Source organism: Cygnus atratus, chromosome 3 (genome assembly GCF_013377495.2).
Source record: "Cygnus atratus isolate AKBS03 ecotype Queensland, Australia chromosome 3, CAtr_DNAZoo_HiC_assembly, whole genome shotgun sequence".
Taxonomy (NCBI): domain Eukaryota; kingdom Metazoa; phylum Chordata; class Aves; order Anseriformes; family Anatidae; genus Cygnus; species Cygnus atratus.
The window spans coordinates 72,571,467-72,590,134 of NC_066364.1; the positions used below are offsets into that span (position 1 = coordinate 72,571,467).

At 36.3% G+C, this 18,668-nt stretch overlaps 1 protein-coding gene across 1 annotated transcript in view; it reads right to left on the reverse strand.

Annotated features, from left to right (window-relative positions):
* Positions 1–18,668, reverse strand: part of PRKN (parkin RBR E3 ubiquitin protein ligase) — a 758,163-nt gene that overhangs the window by 372,690 nt on the left and 366,805 nt on the right. Inside the window, exon 6 of the mRNA XM_050709867.1 lies at positions 4,888–5,003. Within this exon, the coding sequence (XP_050565824.1) occupies positions 4,888–5,003 (116 nt within the window). The remainder of the gene's footprint in view (positions 1–4,887; positions 5,004–18,668) is intronic.

Genomic DNA, 18,668 nt, shown 5'->3' on the forward strand with positions numbered 1-18,668 from the left:
TTGAATGCTACAAAAAAGAAATAAATGCGTAAAGGCTGCCAATTCACGCCAACTCCATTGTAGATAAGCAGAAAGCATTGGAAGGCATTACACTATATCGAATACTGGCGATGGATTTAGCATAACCCTACAAAGGTATTTGGCTCTAAAATATTTCACTTTGTTGGTCAGAGCTGCATGAAAATATGAATATCAAATATAAATCCAGGGTGAAAGAATATATGCCTAATGTAAACTTGAGCATAAAACTGAAAATATACTTAATTATTACTTCCACTGTGTATTTTTCTATGTACCATAGAATACACTACTTCTTTAAATAAGATTTTTCATGAGCTCTGTAAGCCCAGCTAAAATCATGTTTGTTGTGCCAAGCATCTTGAGGTTTATTAATTGCTCCACCTGTGGTGCACTAGCTGTTCTTGATAAATGTATGTGAACAAACAGAAGAATCACTGAATCGTCTAGGTTGGAAAAGATCTTCAGGATCATCAAGTCCAACCATCAGTCTGACCTACCAAGTCCCATCACTAAACCATGACCCTTTAGTGCCACGTCTACATGTCTCTTCAGTATTTCCAGAGATGGGGACTCCACCAATTCCCTGTGCAGCTCATTCCAATGCTTGACCACCCTCTCTACGAATACATAAATAGCAGCTGGTTGTCATTTTTGTTTCATTTTTTTGTTTCAGAAAAAATAAAGAAATCTATTATGAAGAATATACTTTTTTTGCCTGTATCAGAGCTAATACAAAGTAACTGTTATTGCATCAAATACAGTTATTCCTCATTTCCAGCTGAATGCTATAGACTACAATCAGCAGAGTTGGTATTTTTCAACTGCATAGGAATATTAGAAAGTGATCACCACCAAAAATACAGTCACCTATGTTTAAATAAAGTTACAAGGTTATGTGTATAAACATATTTGAGTTCTATATAAATGTTCTAAGAACACTATGTTGGAGAAAAGAGTTAAAAACTCAAAACAGTGAGCAGAGATTTCATAGGTAGCCCAGTTATTTACAATGACCTTTGCACAACACTTATAATTGATTTTATTGTTCTAAATCTAGCTTTGTGTAAAACATGCTTACCTTTGATCATCCTTGCAACTGGGGTGAAAAAAAAAATCAAAATAGAAATGAAAATGATTTGTTTCAAAGTTTTAATTGGAAAATTATTTCATTCACCCAAACATATATGTGAAGTTATATTTTGACAACTCGCGAGATTGGCCATATAAGAATATAGAAGATGACTGACTATAACTAGAAAGGCAGTTTAACCATACATTGGACTTTTTTTTTTTTTTAAGAAGGATGTGTGCACATGAATAAGAACAATGATAAAGAAACCTTGGTTGGCACTGAAAGTATTGAAGGATTAAAGCAATGAATCCTAGTCCTAATGATCAGTGGTAAGATGAGAGTATTAGGCTGAAGAAGGAACGGATATATTTATTATTTCCTGGTTTTACTTTAGAAGGAGAGTTAAGGTCTTCTTGATACCACCTACAAATGTTCAGTATAAAAAAAATGTAAAAATAGACTTGTGGTTTTAAAAATCAAAACCTCTGAAAGATAATTAGCATTTAACATATGGATGCATTCACAAAACTTTAAACTTAACACAGAAATGTGCCTAGAGAAGTGTGGTTTTTTTGTTATTGTTTGTTTTTTGTTTTGTTTTTAAAGTTGAGAGGAGAGCCCAGTAAGTTGTCAGGAAGAAACAGCTTTTCTTGCAATCTATAAGGACAGATTTCTTGAAAATCCAGTACATGGGTCCTGGAAATGGCTACTGTTTATCCTGTGAAGCTCAGGTTTTAGTACAGTAATTTCACCTCTTCATTGTACTTTCACCATGTTTAGTAAAGTGTTTTGATGCTTCCTGAGCCCCACATAGTGGGGCATGAGTAGTCCTATTCCATGCTGTCTTGACACTGGGATAAAAGGTGTACTTTCACTGTGGATCTAGTTTCAGCGATGAGCCCTCAAGTTTTAGCATCAAGATGCCAATCTGGCTGTGACTAAGAGCCAAACTACCACAGTACTGCGTAGAACATCTACTAGTCATTGCCTTTTGCCTCAGGATCAAGAATCAGTTGTTGGCCTTCTTTCATTTAGCAGTACAGAGGGATGCTAGGATTCTGCACTGCAGTAAAGGAAATCACTTCTTGCCCAATGAACCATTAGAAAGGACAGGATAACTAACAGCTTTTAGGTTGGTCTGCAATCTTGCTATGAAATCCTGAGTTACCAATTTGAGAGAGACTGATATTTGGAGCTAGCTCTGCAACTACACCAACAAGGATGCTTTCAAAATCATCTCTTTGCAGAAGACACACCATATGAACCGGCACAGAGTTCAAACGTACCTTGCTACTTCTTTCTTTTGACCAAATATCAGTTTACAGTTCTCCTTGGCATACATTTTATTGTAAGCAAGGGTGCTATCTGCCCTAAGGTGTCTCACACTTGCCAGAGTGTCAAGGTACAATCGAGTTAGTCAACCACAGAAGAGAAGAGGATCTGAAATAATATTGTCTAATTCCTAGCGATTTCACCTTGTGCAGTCCCACTGGCCAGTACAAAAGACTTGCCCATGGGTGGGAGTAAATTAGGAGGTGTGGAGGTGTGCAGGAGAACACGTCATCCTCAAAATCTTATGAAATAAACAAGAAAAGGATGAGATATCCTCATCATGATTTCGTTACATCTCTTAAAGAATTAGAGAAGAAGCCTATGCCTACAGCGCTAGGAATTGAGAAGCTGAATTCTGCTTACATAAATTTATTAGTATACTTACAACAACAACAAGCTGCTGGAGGACTCTCCTGCACACTCCTTTACTCCTGGGATAACAGATTTCAGTGCCTTCTGCCAAACAATTCATTCCATGTCCCAGAAGACATACTGGGATGGAAGCATGATCCCCCGAGTTTTCGGAGACTGACAAGGATAAAGCTGATCTGTAGGCTGTTTTTTTTTTTTGTTGTTGGTGGTGGTGGTTTGCTTTTAAAGAGATGGCAGATATGATCTCTTCCTCATGCCACAGCCTTCAGAGATCTTGTTATGATCAAGTAAAATCTGTTAGCCATTCAGAAAACCAAACAGAACTTTCATTTTCTAAAAATTATCTTCATGTTCCACAGCAGAAGACAAACCTATTTATGAACAATTGTATCTGCTACTTAAAACAAGATTGAAGTCACTCATAAACAGTCTTTCAAAGAACCTGTTGCCCCTACCATGGGTAGATAACTAGCAATTGTTACTGCCTTGCCAGCTGGTCAAGTATCTAAATCCTTCCTTGTTTAGCATATAAATCCAACAAGCTTATTCATAAATAAATGCTCCCATAATGGTGTGCTGAGCTAAAAGTCTTCTGAAACTTAGGTTTCCAGAGTTATTTGATGCCTTAACTTAAATAAATGAGAATTGGCATACTTTTGTGACATAGCAATAAATAGTCCAAATAACATTTACTAGTAAAGTTTAGGAAGCCAATAGTTAGTCCTAGGAACAATTAAGCTAAGCAAATCCAGAAAATTAAGTCCAAACTCTTTCTTTCCTTTGGGATTTTGTCACAAAACTGTGAAAAAAATTACAAATTCATGACTACAAATGAATAGTTTTGTACTGAATATATCAATTCAAGAAAATGTCAACATACTCATTTCAAATTTGATTGAAATAATTATAACCAGTTCTCAAGCCTAAGTAAACACATTTATGGCTGATATTCTACACTCTTGTTCTTTGGAAAAGGAGAAGGCTGGGCTAAGAATGGAAACTGCATATTATCCTTAATTACAGAGAGGTTAATACCGCTGCATACCTAACCATTAGGACAGCTAAATAATTTTGCACGGTAGACTCTGAAACAGATGCACAACAACTCTGTAAGCCCTGCATATACGTGAAGTACTGGACACCATACTCTTCTTTTCTAGGCACAATTATCTTTTAATCTATAGGAAGCATGTTCTTCAACCATATAGTGTTAGCAACAAATCAGATATCAATGCAGCAGCACACAAGCACAACATAATATTATACACTGTATGGGCTACAATCAGAATAACAACCTAAAATCTCCAATAGGAAATTTACTTCCAGCAATCCAGCTTTTCCCCTCAAGATAGCTCTCAACATTTTTAGACTTGCCATCTTATAGGAACTCAGACTTTTTTTTTCCCAAATACTTTCTTGTATTTCAAAACACAGACGAATCAACAGAAATACTTAAAATGAATAACATAGTGTTATTGGTTTTGAGGTAGAGCCTCAAAACTTCTCCTATTCAGTAGATGAATGTGCTTCAGTTAATTCTTCACAGCAATAGTAGCTTTTGTCTTTGTTGAGCAATTGGTTTTTAATCCATGCATTTGCAGACAATGGTATTCTTGAATGTATGTGCCCAAACACCATACAGTAAGATGGATTACAGCATTTAAAATGGCAATAAACAAGAACATGAGAACAGACGCATCATAAGTAATTTTGTTTTGATTTATAAAACAAACATCAGAAGGTTTCTTTACGCAGGAATAGTTTGTCCACCTCAAAATCGTGCTTTCATTCACTGGCTCTCAGATACAAACTAGAAGTACAGATCTATACAGCTATACCACTATCTTAAACATTTCAGACTGTAGCATTCAGGTTTCCACCTGTATTTTAGCTGAGTTATAAAAATGTAAACTGTAATTATACCATCAAAACAAAGAATACACCTGAATTCATGGCTCTTTTTCCCCCAGTATTATGGTGAAAAATAGGTTTAAAAAGGAAAACCAGCAGTGGGAAAAAAGCTCTTTGAAAGTGAGAAGTACTCTGAAGCACTGAGACTGTGAATCTCTGACACTTTTCATTGTACTTACCTAATATCTGTGCATGTTATACATGTGATAGAGCGACTGTTTGTTGTAACGAGGTTCAAAGCCACAGATGTTTCACTGTCAGTTGTTGGGTGTGCTCCACATTTAAAGTAAAACTCCTGAAATATTGAAGGAGAGATAAAGAGAAGATTACATACCTGCAGCTCATGTCCTCCCTTTATCTTAGGCTAACTGACAATTGAGACAACAGACAAATCACCACTGCCAGCAGAAAGGGAGGACAATCATTAGGAAAGGTTTAGAAAGAATCACTTGCAAAAATAGCAGTCCAGGTATTTTTCTCCATGATTTTCCAGGTTAAGAAGATATCTACTTGTGCACTGATTTGACATCAGTGTGATACACTATGTGAATTTCTGGATTTATAGAAAAAATGACTTGACCTTGACTTCATCTATGCATAACCATCAGAAGACAGAGTATTACGAACTGCAACCGTACATTACCATTTCCACTATTTTTTTTGTTACATATTACTATTTTCTGACTTCTAGAACATAGATTTTTTTCCAAATTAGTGAATCCTGGCCTCGACTTTTGTGACGTTGGAAATCTATACAAATATGATTTTATCAACATAACAAAAGGAAGCTCTAGTTCTCTTTGGACACATATTACATTTATAATTATATATTAAATAGCATTTGAATTAAGTTGCTTTAGTCCACAGTACTCTATGCAGCTTGTTTTAAACGTCCAAATCACTGTGCACATCTGTAAATAAAAGCAGTCTGAAGACATGTGCATTGCAGTAGAAGCCACAGATGACAGCTTCCAGGTTTGTTTTTGTTTTTTCGTTGAAGACCTTTTTTGTTGCTGTTTGAGGTTTCTAATGTAAACATTAAGACTGGTATAAATGAAGTGTGAATTCAAAGGTATAGGTGTAAAAGCATCAGAAGAAATGATAAGAAGGCATAAAAGAATGACAGGTGTTGACGGTACCAAGGTCACAAGTGACTCTCTAGGCATCCATACAAAGGAAAAAAAATCTTTAAAAAACACAATAAACTGCAGTCAGAAAAAGAGGCATAAAGACAGTGATTCAATCAACAGTGTTTCCTAATGACTCACATAGGTAGGACAGAACGAAGAAAATTACAATCAGTACGAACTTCCTCAGGGCATGAAAGCCACATCCAAAAAGCAGGGTTAAGAACAACCCAAAAGCTATGAAAAAGACTTGCAAGCTGGTGTTTTCTAGTCCTCTTTGACACCCCAAGTTCCTAGCTAGACTATCCAGACACATATCTCAGTGTTTGTTGGTATATTAATACAAGAGAATGAGTTTGACTGAGTGGAATAAGTTTTGTTTAATATAAAATCACCTTCTCCTCCTACACAAACTTGCACTGAGATTTGCTACAGAACTGTACAAAAATCAGTCCAGAAAAAGCTCTTCCTTCCACACGCTGTATCAAACCATACGTGGAATTCTTCTACATCTGGGAAGCAGGGCTGTGAATTACAGCTCTTTCTCAATGCTTTCTCAATTTACCTCATTTAAACATATTGCATATTTCTACATGAGACAGACAGTACTATGCAGTAATACCTCTAACATGAAATCTGATAACTGGGATATCAGAAGTATTAATACAGCTTTCCTCCTAGGTTAGTAAGTTCTGCTTCTCAGAGAAGCCCTGATATGCAATATATTGAACACCAATAAAATACATACAGTCCACCATAAGTTAAGGACTCATTTCTGAAACATGTATTTGCAGCAGTTTATTAAGACAACTAAGGGTTAAGAAGATAGTTTAAAGGCAAGTCTGCTTTTAAAACCAATAAATTGTTCACAAAGTTTTAGAAGTAATCACCTGTACCTATTAACATGAACTTTTTTTTTTTTAAATGGCTAAGTCATCCTTCTGTTCCATAACATTGGGAACAAGTCCCAGCCAAGAAAATATGCTTCCAGTCATCCTTAGAAAAGAGTTCAGAATTTGTGCTCTCTCTCTTGCTCAGGACCACTTCAACACTGCATTTAGATACGAGAGTAACTCGAAGCACCAAACAATCATGAAGGAGTCAATGGAAGTACACATTCAACTGGAGTACATAAAACCTTATACAATCAATATAAAATCTTATACAAACTTCAACTTATTTTCAACTTTTAAAAATGTAATTTTAATTTTTGCTTTTCTTCCTAATGGTTTTGAAGGGTTTTTTTTATGCATTGATAAAGATTTATTTTAACGCAGTAGAAGAATTGAAAATATCTTTTTGCTTCAGTACATCTTCCACATAGAACTAAGAGTATACTAACCACTCACTACTCCAGAACAGGTAAACTATGGGCAAGGAAATACACAATGATAAGATATTTTTTGATAAAACTCCTTACCCACTATAATAAAAGTTTTTTGTGGGTCACAAGCAAAGAAGAAAAATTGAACAATAAAGGAATTAAGCTTTAAAATACTTGAAAAAGATTTAGACTTGAACTCTTTTTAGAAAACATTTAATATTCCAATACTTTCATGTGATAAAACAACTAAAACCACAAAAAAAAAAGGGGGGGGGGGGCGGGGAGAGAAGTCAAGAACATGGGGCTGCTTTTCCAAGTTACTTTCTTTGTTACTCTGGGAAAATTACTTCTCTATACTTCTGCTTATCTTCTTTAAAACTGCTTTAAGAAAATTCCTCTACTAATTACATTTATAACATGCTTTCGTTTTTCTGAATGGGGGACATAACTGAATGTGAAAACATTATTTCAAATAACAAAAGACAATATTGCTGTTCTCAGAAACTACACGTTGAAAGATTGTCTGCTTGAGTAAACTACAATTAAAAAAATAGTATATTTTAATATTAACTGCATACAGAAAAGAGGGATGGGTAGAATTACAGAAAAATTCCCCAGATTACATATCAAGTATTTGTTCAGCTAAATTTTTCAAGACTTAAGAATATTAAAGTTGAGCACAAGTCAAGACTAACAATGCAGTAAAACTAACCCATTTATGAGATGTGCACCTTTGCAAAAGCAACAAACCTCTGCAATATGCAGTTCTACAGAACTCCCCAGAGCAGCCCACTTCTGCAGGCCTAAGACATCAGTGCTGCAATGGGAGCTCTGAAATACAGCACTTGGAATCTGAGAGCACCTGACACCTCTGGCAGCATGGACTGCATTTCCACCATTTTTTTGTTGTTGTTGTTTGTTTTTTAATCATTATAATATGCATTCTGGTTGTTTGAATTATTTTAAAAGTCCTGAACTCAATTTGGTTCACAGCTGCAATTAAAATCTTAACCGGCCTGGTTTTACACATTTTGTAAAAACACAACTCACTACCATTTATTTGTAACATAAGATGTATTTACAAAGTTACTTCTTAGTATTAACACCAAAATACCTTCCTATACTGAATTTATATGCTGCTGCATAAAACAGCATTTTCAGAATTTCAACATTTTAACCTTATAACAACAAAGCTTATGGAATAACATAAAAGGGATAGTTAAAATTTAATGGAGTCTACAACACTATCTCACCACTTCTAGAATATTTCAAAATAGGAAAAATTACCACTAATAGTAGTAAGAAATTACTAATAGTAGACATTCCTCTGTTGGGCACTTTGTTCTCATTTGGTAAAAATAAAATCTAATAAATGCATTTTTGTTTTTGTTAAGTATTCATGATCTGCATTGAGTATGGATGTGAAGAAATTATGGAGAAAAATTTTCTATGTTCTGAAAGTGTGTAGTTTTATGGTCACCTTCTACCGCAGAGAATACCTTTAGATCATTTTCTTGCCTAAAGGCGTAGGTCCCCTGAAATTGTGAACATTCTATTTAACATTACAAATGTCACCCTTTTGGCAGCGTATCTGATAGATTGTTATTCAGAGAAAGGAGCAGGCATTGCTCTTACATACTTTGTCATATTCTTCATTCCTGTTATCGCTTATGTGTCATACAACATTGTAAAAATTGCAAGGGGGAAGAAAAGGTTCAAAGGTGCATGGTCACTGTTTGCTACTTTGCATGAAACTCATCCCTCAGAGGAAAATACTCAAATTTATCAAAAAATCTTATTTAATATTTTACAAAAAAATATCTCTCCCTAAATTCTGTCTTTCCAAATAAAGAAGTTAGCATACCCCTAACTTATGATTATACGCAAACTGTCTTCTAGATGGTCAAACAATCCAGGCAAGTGACCAAAATGATGCTCAAACCACCAGTAGGAGACTGGGATCTGACAGGGAATAAATGCATCACAGGCAGCAGAAAAACAGTGCCCTTTCAATGCACATTCTCTGGTCCAGTAGACTGGAGTGTCAGAAAAGGTACTGCTCTTTGCTAGCAAGTGTAAAAATATCCTGTATTTCAGCTGATGCGCAACTCACACATGAAAATACAGGTTTCTACATACGTTTCTTACTGCTGTGAAAATTGCTTAAAATTCTAAGGAAGCTCAGCCTTTGATTTATTTATTTTTTTTTTTTACCTTTTTTTTAAATAAGCTATTGGTCAAGATCGGTCCCTAAGCTACACACACACATATATATATATATCATGCATTACCCACACATTTATTTAGAATCAATAGGCAAAACTATTTATTTATAACAAAGCTATTTATATATAACATGTTATATATACATTCTTATATATATATAATATATATTTTATATATATATATATATAGAGAGAGAGAGAGAGAGAGAGAGAGAGAGAGAAGGTATAGTTTTCATTTTTCAAATTATTAGCACTTACAAGTATGGTGATACATGAAAGGAGGCTTATTCTCCAAAATAAGAGAACACTAATGTCATCCTGGCACTATCCCACGATAAAGCTTCACCATCTTTTGCAACTAAAATTTTAGGTAGCTATTCAGTGGATCTGAGGACTAACTGGAAGAAACCCACTTCTGAATAGCCTTTGAATCAAGCAAGTTTTCTGGGAAAAACTGGGTTTGGCTCTGAGATGGGATGTTTTAAGGTTCCTACATCCCAGAATAATTGCAGGCAGTGGCTTTCCAGGGCACGGGAATCTCTCTCTAGTGAAAAATCCAGTAAACATCCCATTACCTAAATGTAGAAATTCTTATTAACAAAAAAACGTGTTAGACAGGAGAGCTAAATTCCATTGGCTAACTAATGTGAGGAAGGCTGTACAGCCAAGAAACAATTCTTAGAGAGAGACTGTTGAAGTCAAAGCTTGAATGAATCTTTAATAGGCTCCTGAGTGCATATGTATTGTATACATAAGACTACTCCACTTTCTTCTGTGAGCCAATAGTATTTTGACTAGCCCTGGTTCCTGGGAGACATTGTCATCAAAATAGTGGCCTGCATTACCAACTTCCTCATCTCCTTCATAGCTCAGCAGATAAATTCTTCCAAGAACCTCAAGTCAGGTTTTGAGCACTGTAAGCATCACCTAGTATCACGTATTTACAAATTAGAACACTATATGGTTTGTTTTTACTAAGAAATGACTGTAAGACCTAAACAGTTGCTTAGATAAAAAAAAAATCATCTAAATTTTAGCAATATAGTTAGCTTTAGAATCAAAAGATGCAGAAATAAAAACACACATTCTTATAGCTACCTAAATCTCAGATGAGATTTCTGTTTCTTTTATGTCTAGAGTTCATCTAGAATTGCTCTTGCAACTTCTGTACCTGAGAAATTAACCTTAGGCTCTGCTACTGTCATCAGCATTTCTAAGGTAATCTCCATTCAATAACATTTATTTTTTACCTAAGATTCCAATCAAAATCAAATTTCTCTCTCCATGGATCCCCTGTAATTCATCAGCTTGTAGCTTGATCATGATATCAGAGATGTAAAGACTGTTCCAAACGTCTGCTAACTTCCCTAAGCTGGGAAATGCAACTGACCCTTGAGCATGGCTAGCTGGGTCACCTCCTAGGCAAATCAATGGTCAATACAGCTTTCGTGGACTGCCACAGTGGTTACGTACAAGCAAGCAAACAGCTCATTTTGAGGGAAAGGATTCATGCATAGTATTAGAACAGCATTTAAGCTGTAGCATGTAACTACTTAAGTATCATTTTAATATTAAAAATGTATATAAATTAATCACTACAAAACGTAGAGAACTAGTAATGAACCACAAGCATTATTCTATTAAGTAGGACAATAATCAAGGTTAAATGACACTGGATTTGGAGGATCCTTCAGGATTTGTTTACCCTTAACAGATTTTAGGAACACAGTGATGCAAAGATTAGAGACGTTGGTAACATTAACTATTCACATTCCAATATTAATCTTTCACAAGTAGTAATATCTACATTCAGATAACATTTCTTTGCCTTAAAAAAATGTTCAGTCAATTTTTCCATTTGAAAAAAAAGATCACGTGAAAAACTCAATATCTGATGTCACACCTACATAATTCAGAATAGAATCAAAACAATCAGCAAGAAGGAAAGCCCCAAGCCCTTAGACTTTCAAGTCCACAGAATCTCTGCTGCAGAACATGCAGTAGGACAGAACAGCAGCTCATGGATGCTGCCAGAAGCAAAAGCTTTCAAAGAAATGCCTTTATGGGATACAAACAGAAAACATCACATGGGAGAGATGCAGCATGGTATAGTAAACCTTGCTAATATATTGCTGATAATCAAGCTGACCTCAAAACTAAGCTGAAACATCTTTTGATGAAAAGAATGACAAAGAAGTGCTAAAATAATAAATTTCAATGCCTGTAAGAAGCATATACATGTATTTAATTTGGCAATAGACAAAAGTGGCATGAGGATCTCTCTAATATCTGCTTTCTGACCGAACTCCATTGCCCTTTTCAAAAAGGCCTCTGGCTAAGACGACAACAGACCTGTTATTCACGATAAAAGCTCTTTAGGATGAGTACTCTTTGCCAACTCCTCATTGAGGTTGTCAAAATAGACTATTCTTGGCCTCAGTGAAGACATCAACTTTGACCTATATGTGGAGTAGGGGAGGAGGGGAGGTAATTTTTATTATTATTACTACTACTTTTTTGAGACAAATGCCAGTTCAGGGGAGAAAACTTATACTATTCTGAATTTTTACAAACTTTTTTCTGTTCAGCAAGGGCAACTGCAATTTGAACATATTTGGATGACTAAAAGATGCATTATATTTCAGGGAAAGAGGTGTCAATACATTTTCAGAATATCTCCTTTTTATTTTTAGTTAGCTTTGAGTGAAGTCATGAAAGAAAAATATTAGAAATACACGGTTCGACTTTTTCTTCAAACATACTCACCATACCTTTTATTCAGTTGAGGATATCAAGAAAAATTTGGTGCATAACAAGTATTTGAATATAACAAGTATTTTGAGTGGGATGGGAAATGCACGTTATTGACAATTCTTCAAAAGACCTAGTGTTTTATTTCTGCTCAAGTCAATTAAAGCTAGATTTTAGGCATATAAAAATGCAACTAAAAGTCTCATCATAAACGAGTTTTTGTCAGGAATTTTCAAGGGCTGACAAACAGGCAAAAAACCTCTGTTCTCACCATTCTTCGATTCCACTTTCATACACTTTTTTTTTTTAAACAGTCTTTATATATTTATTCCCCTTGCCACGGAAGAATATTTCTATCATTCTTTTTTTCAGAATTCACTGGACAAAGAGATACTGTTTAAAAAAATAACAACAGGACAGCTATAGCTACTATTCAGTCATTTATTCTTAACCATCTAATGTGGTATAACAGATTATTAATGATCAAGAGATCTTATTCACAATCCATTGCCAAGGTAACCATCATTTATTGCACACGATATTCAGTGATTTGTACCAACATGGTTGTTTTCGTACAACTGTGTATGCAGCTTGCACATCTATTTTCTGCATTACAAAAAAAAAAGCTACTCCTTTTCAGTTAATATTTGCATTGAAAACTAAAAAGAGAAGATGGATACAATTAAGATTCAAGTAACAGGCATGATAGGCTATTAAATATGATGTTATAATGCCAAACTCTGGAAATTACATGTGCAACTACAGTTTTGTAGTCCTTGTTGCGTAGCAAAAACAACAAGGAATGCAGTACCTACCACATATTATTCTTTCCTTATCTACTGGAGAAGACCCAGTGGAAACAAACAGCAGAATTCATCAAGCTGCTGCTGCTTGGATGATGCTATTTCAATCACCCACAAAAGTATTTTGTGTGAAATTGACTTTACTCATTTTTAAACAACGGCATTTCTGATTTGCTTTGCTCGTCTAAAGGCAGCTACACTCTGCGTTTGCTCCTTTCCTCTGCAAGTGGTGGCTGGGACTCAAACAATTCTGTCACAACTCTGCTGCCAATTCATTAAGTCACAACATCTCCATGACAAAAGACAGAGGGAGCGGGGCTCTCCAGCACCATCCAGCTCTTCTCTCACCCGTTGTCTGAATAGAAACAATGAAATGAAGGCTGCAGGGCATCACATCCATAGAATGGATTTTTGCCTGGAAAATTACCTCACAGAAGGATCTAAGGCCTAGCAGACATGTAGCCAATCACCAGAAAAGCAAAACTAACATGCCACAGATACTCTAATACCTGATACATAAAGATGCAGTAAATTAGTTGTGACAGTAACTTTTCAGCAAGAATGACGAGGCTTTCATACAAAATAAGATGAAAAATTCATGCCCTTCCTGTCCTGGAAGAGTACAAACTCTCCCGTCTTGCCTTCTGTTCCTAACTATTTTCACCAAAGTCTCACTGAGAAATACAATTTCTGATTAACGCTAACTTCTTGGTTGAACTGAGACTGCAGTTTTCAGCAAGATTAAATTATTTCCCCTAGCCCCTGAAGCCCAACCATTTGGGCTTTATTGGGTTCTACTGAATTTGTTCACCAGGTTTCCAAAATAAACTGTTATTACATGCTGAAAAGTTCCTTTAAATTACTTGAGCCACAGAGGAAGTCTTGGTTTCAGAGTAGCTACTTAGCATGTATTACAATCATCATATCCTGAACATTAGTGCTGATTTCTAGGACTTAAACTTTCCCATCAGTCTCTTTTAAAGTAGAATCCAACTGTTTAAATTTGTTATTAAGTGTTTCCTGTAGAGAATCAACCCTTTACTCTGGGCTTAATTTCCTCTGGCAATCAGATTTGAATTTTTATGTGAATGTAAGCCACAAAAAGGGCTCAAGGAACGAAAAAATTCAAATACTATATGACATCAGCTCCTCAGACTGTGCTTCTCATGGCACAAAAAAAGTGTTTGCAATTACAGGTTTGCAACATTTCTTTCTTTTCCAACCATGCTAACAAGCACTTGGGATAAAGACAGTGATGAAGAATTTAAAGTGATTAGAGAATAAATCTAGAGTGTATAAGAAAAAATGCCCATGCTTGAATTTACATCTTTCACAGGTGACGTTACATTGCACTGTCACCCAAAGACTCGTCTTGAGCTTCAGAGAAGTCTGCAGAGCTAACAAGTTATAAATGAAAAATCATAAACAAACTGCGGTATTTCTTTAACTAGTTGTTACCTTCCACGACTATTGCATATGACACAGCCAATTCCATGATCCAGTCTCTAAATATTGCTGGATCTCTGCCACAGATACATTAGATTCCCATCCATTTGATACTATTACGGATACTATTACAACTGAAACTTTTAAATTTTGTCCATCCCTGGATATCTAAGAAATCGGTCAGGTTCAAAGCTTAGTAAAAAATAATACCTTTAACCCAACAGCCATCATAAGAAAAATCACTTATTTTTGCTTTTAGTTTTTTAGCCTTCAGCTAATATGACCAGTGTCTTTGAGTCTTGCATCGGTCCATCAACCATACAGATGATCTACAAGTCTGTAGCACAGCTGAAAGGCAGTACTAAGACACCTCTCCTTTAGCACTAGGGCTGCCTCAGGGGGAGCATCAGTATTTATGTGAGGACACTGGGCAGACAGAATTAGGCTGTAATGCTACCGGAGTGGCTCTTTGCCTCATTTCTGTACCTCAGCTTTGAAAAATTGGATGGTTTGTTCTGTCATCTTTCCAATGCCTGCCATAGATCAGGATATGAATGAGTACATATCAGCCAAGAAACTGTCCACTTATACTGGGGATGGTGAGAAAAGGAAAGGAAAGGAAAGGAAAGGAACAAAATAGCAGAAATGTTACACTCTTCCTTTGTAAGAGATACGCTTGTCTTTTGCTCTCAAGACTCAAAATTGTACTAATGAATGTTTGGCACCTCCTGAATATTCACTGAATAGGCAATGGAAGGTTTTTTTGAATGATATGCTCCAGGAACAAACCCAATGTACTCCCATCACTAAGCAGCAGCCAGTTCACAGAGACAGATTACAGCCAGACAAAGGAAACCCACCCTAAAATGTATGGATAGGTGACTCTCAGCTCCAAGTGTTTTGCTCCAGAAACTTTGTTCCTACCGGCCATCACTACTCACTGAGGCAGGCATAGCCTAGGGATGAAACTGAGTGGCTGAAGTAACTTCAGCCTCCACCCTAAACATGAACAGTTGTCACCAGATACTATTTTGGGAATCCTGCATACCTATAAAAAGAAAACAGGAGCTTCCAACACAGTTTCACCTAGTTCTAATGATGCAGGCCTGAGAAAAGGTTTTTTTTTTTTTTCCCCTCCAGGTGAGGTTTATGAATGGAAATCAAAGTAGTGGGCTAGAAGGAATTGTACTCTGCTCTTGATTTCAGGGAAACAAGGAAATTGTGTTCTCTGTATTGAAAAATATTACAAAAACACTTCAACCATCAATTTCTCCTTTCTATAGAGAAGACTTCAATTTTTTGGCTGTTAGGACAAAAAAATGGTACTAATGAAACAAGAACACCATGAAAAAAATATCTTAACTTTCAACTTTCTTAAAATACCAGGAGAAAAAAAAAGCCTCAGCTGATACCAGCATGTTCCAGAAGCTAACACTTTTTAATGGATGAAATGGAAACGTTCTTCCTGAAGAAGCCTCCTCACCACCCCCCCAAAAAAAATTGTTTGCCTGTTTCTACAAATTACATGCCTCATACAAAAATGGTTTTAGCTCCTCGCTTTTTGTATGATGTCTTATAAATTGTTCCTTAACAACACAGGGCTTCACAGATTAAAGCCCTACAAAAGCTTTCCCAGAGGTTTTGGGAGGTTCTTGAAGATTCCAGAGAGCTGCAGTAAATGAAGGAAGGAAGTGGAAGGGAGGAAAAAAAAAAAAGAAAAAAACAGACAAAAAAACCCTATTCTCCTTGGCTAATACTGCAAAACTCAGTTAATTCTTAGCAGTAAAGAACTGAATTTGTTCCATGACATTGAATTTAATGTTTTTCATTGTTTCCTGTTATTTTTTAATTAATTCAATATACATACAGATCCTTATGCAAGATGATGTAGAAAACAAGTCACAGTGGGAAATTCATCATCTCCTCTCTAATCTTATTAGGCAAAAAAAAAAAAACATTTACACTATATTCTTGCCTATAGTTTCTAGCATAAGGAACCTGAAAAATGTAGCAAATAAGTTAAATAAGCATTTAACACAACAAACTTATTTTATGTACATACCAATACAGAAAAAGCCAATATTAATCGGTGGTTAACAGCACAGTACCTGATTTGAAAAGTGTTTTTATTATTATTATTTAAAACAAAGTTGTGGACATTTTTCCTTTGAGAATTTCATACATAGTCATATTGTCTAGTGTAGATAGCTATTTGCATAGCTTTAAAATAACACTGATGGAGTCTTGATAGATTGCTTTCACTATAGTGATTTAATTCAGTTTTCCCAGCAAACCTTTAGCTATTCAGACTGCCTTCATAAGAAAGGGAAGCAGGAAAAAAAATAACCCTAACTTAAAAATTGGCATCCAGGCACAACATGGCTATGCCCACACTAGCGAACTGCTGACTCTTAAACCTCATCCGAGAGCATTTCTAGGTGACTGAGCACAGTCGCCGCACAGTTGCAGTGTTAGAAAGTCCCTGGCATGTTTTGGATGGGCCAGCAAGCACCTCGCACAGTTCAGGCACGGGCGCACCCAGGCACAGCTCCCAGCAGGTGGTTTGCTTCCCTCTTTTGCGGACTGTAGCTTGGCGGCTACAGAGAAGCCACGCTGTGCCATTTGGCCTTGGAGCATAAGGAACTTTACCAGCAACTTTTGACCTTGTGGCTGTCCTTGTAACACTATGCATGGCATATTTTGCATCTCCCTCTACTTCTAGGAGCACGCTTTGTCCCTAAATGGTGACAATGCTTTTCTGATTTCCTGGGGTCTCCTGACCAGGCAGGTGCCTGTGGGCCTGGCCTCTTCTCTCTTCTCCACTGCAAAACACTTTCTACTCCCTGATTTCTGCTAAGTAGATTTCTACCTAAAGTAGCTGCAAATTCATTCTGAATTAAGACAACAGAATTTGTGTAAATAGCAACTGTTTTCCTCACTAGGATCAAAATGTATGTCTGAAAGTGTGACTAAAAATGGATTTATGCAGTAAAAGAATTTTTTACTAAGAGAACGAACACTGTATGAACAGTATAAAATGTTTTCTGTAAACATCACACATTGCTAAGTTCTCCATTTGACATTTCAGAAGATTATTTTGAAGATCTGTCTTACAAAGCAATTAAAACTGCCAAAGCTTTAAATTGCAAGTTACCTCAAAAGTATATTTTTGAAAAGCTATTTTCACTATCTTTATTATTCAACTATTTTACTCCAGTTGTATGCATGGAAAAGCAATAACTTCGCAGATACAGATGAGTCACCAAAATCAGTGTTTTGATATTTGCTACCAGAACCCTGACAGACAAGAAGCTGCCATGGACATCAAACAGAAACCACTGTCCAGATGCATTGTCTTCAACACAAAGGTTTGACCAGCGTGCCAGGTTCCCAGTGCTGTAAAGACAAAGGTGCTCACGGCCACGGAGTGCACTACAGTGGTGTGCCCACATTCACGGTAAAGATGCGCTAATTCACAGTGACCAGCATGCTGGCACTGCTAGCACCAGCAGCGCTCCAGCAGAACAACTGGTGGAAATTAAAAGAGCCCCTGACTTGCATTCAAAGGTATGTGGAGACAGAGCCAAACACAGAGATACTGATCTGTTTGGCTCAAATCCCCTGTGTAGGATGTAAAGCTTGCAGAGGTAACCGAGCCAACAGAGATGAATTTGGCCTCATGCATGTTGTGTTTGCATAAACATAACAGGTCTATTATAGCATTTGTTATGACAAATCTTTTCTCAGACTCCAAAATTCTCCCATAGATGGCATAAGCAATTAAGCAACAAGTGTTTGCCAAACACTGCCATGCAGTTACCATCGCCTGTGCAGTTTTCCTATTGCTGTGCTCTCTGCACAGGCATTATCTTATTGAATAGCAGCCATATTCATTAGGAAAGGTCACACAAATTTACAAACCAACTTTCCGCCACATAGTCTACGTGTTCATGAATATGTACTGCGTACATAGGAGACCTTGTATAAATACATTGCATAAAGCAATTCCTTCAGGGTAATCATAAGTAAAATTGGGAAATATTCGTCTGTAAAACACACGCTTCATTTAAAGGTGCAAGTCTGTAACATCCTAAAAGTGTGCCCTTTAATTTCAGATGGAAATTACACCTTGGTATCTGTTGTGGCTTTGCTTTGCTTTTCCCCCTTCACACATTTACAGTTTGAACTTCTCTTTTAACTACTATCACACTACGACCTGCTCTTGAGGAAACAAAAACCATCACTTCTAAAACATGATAGCAAGTCCAGCCTTTAATAGGACAA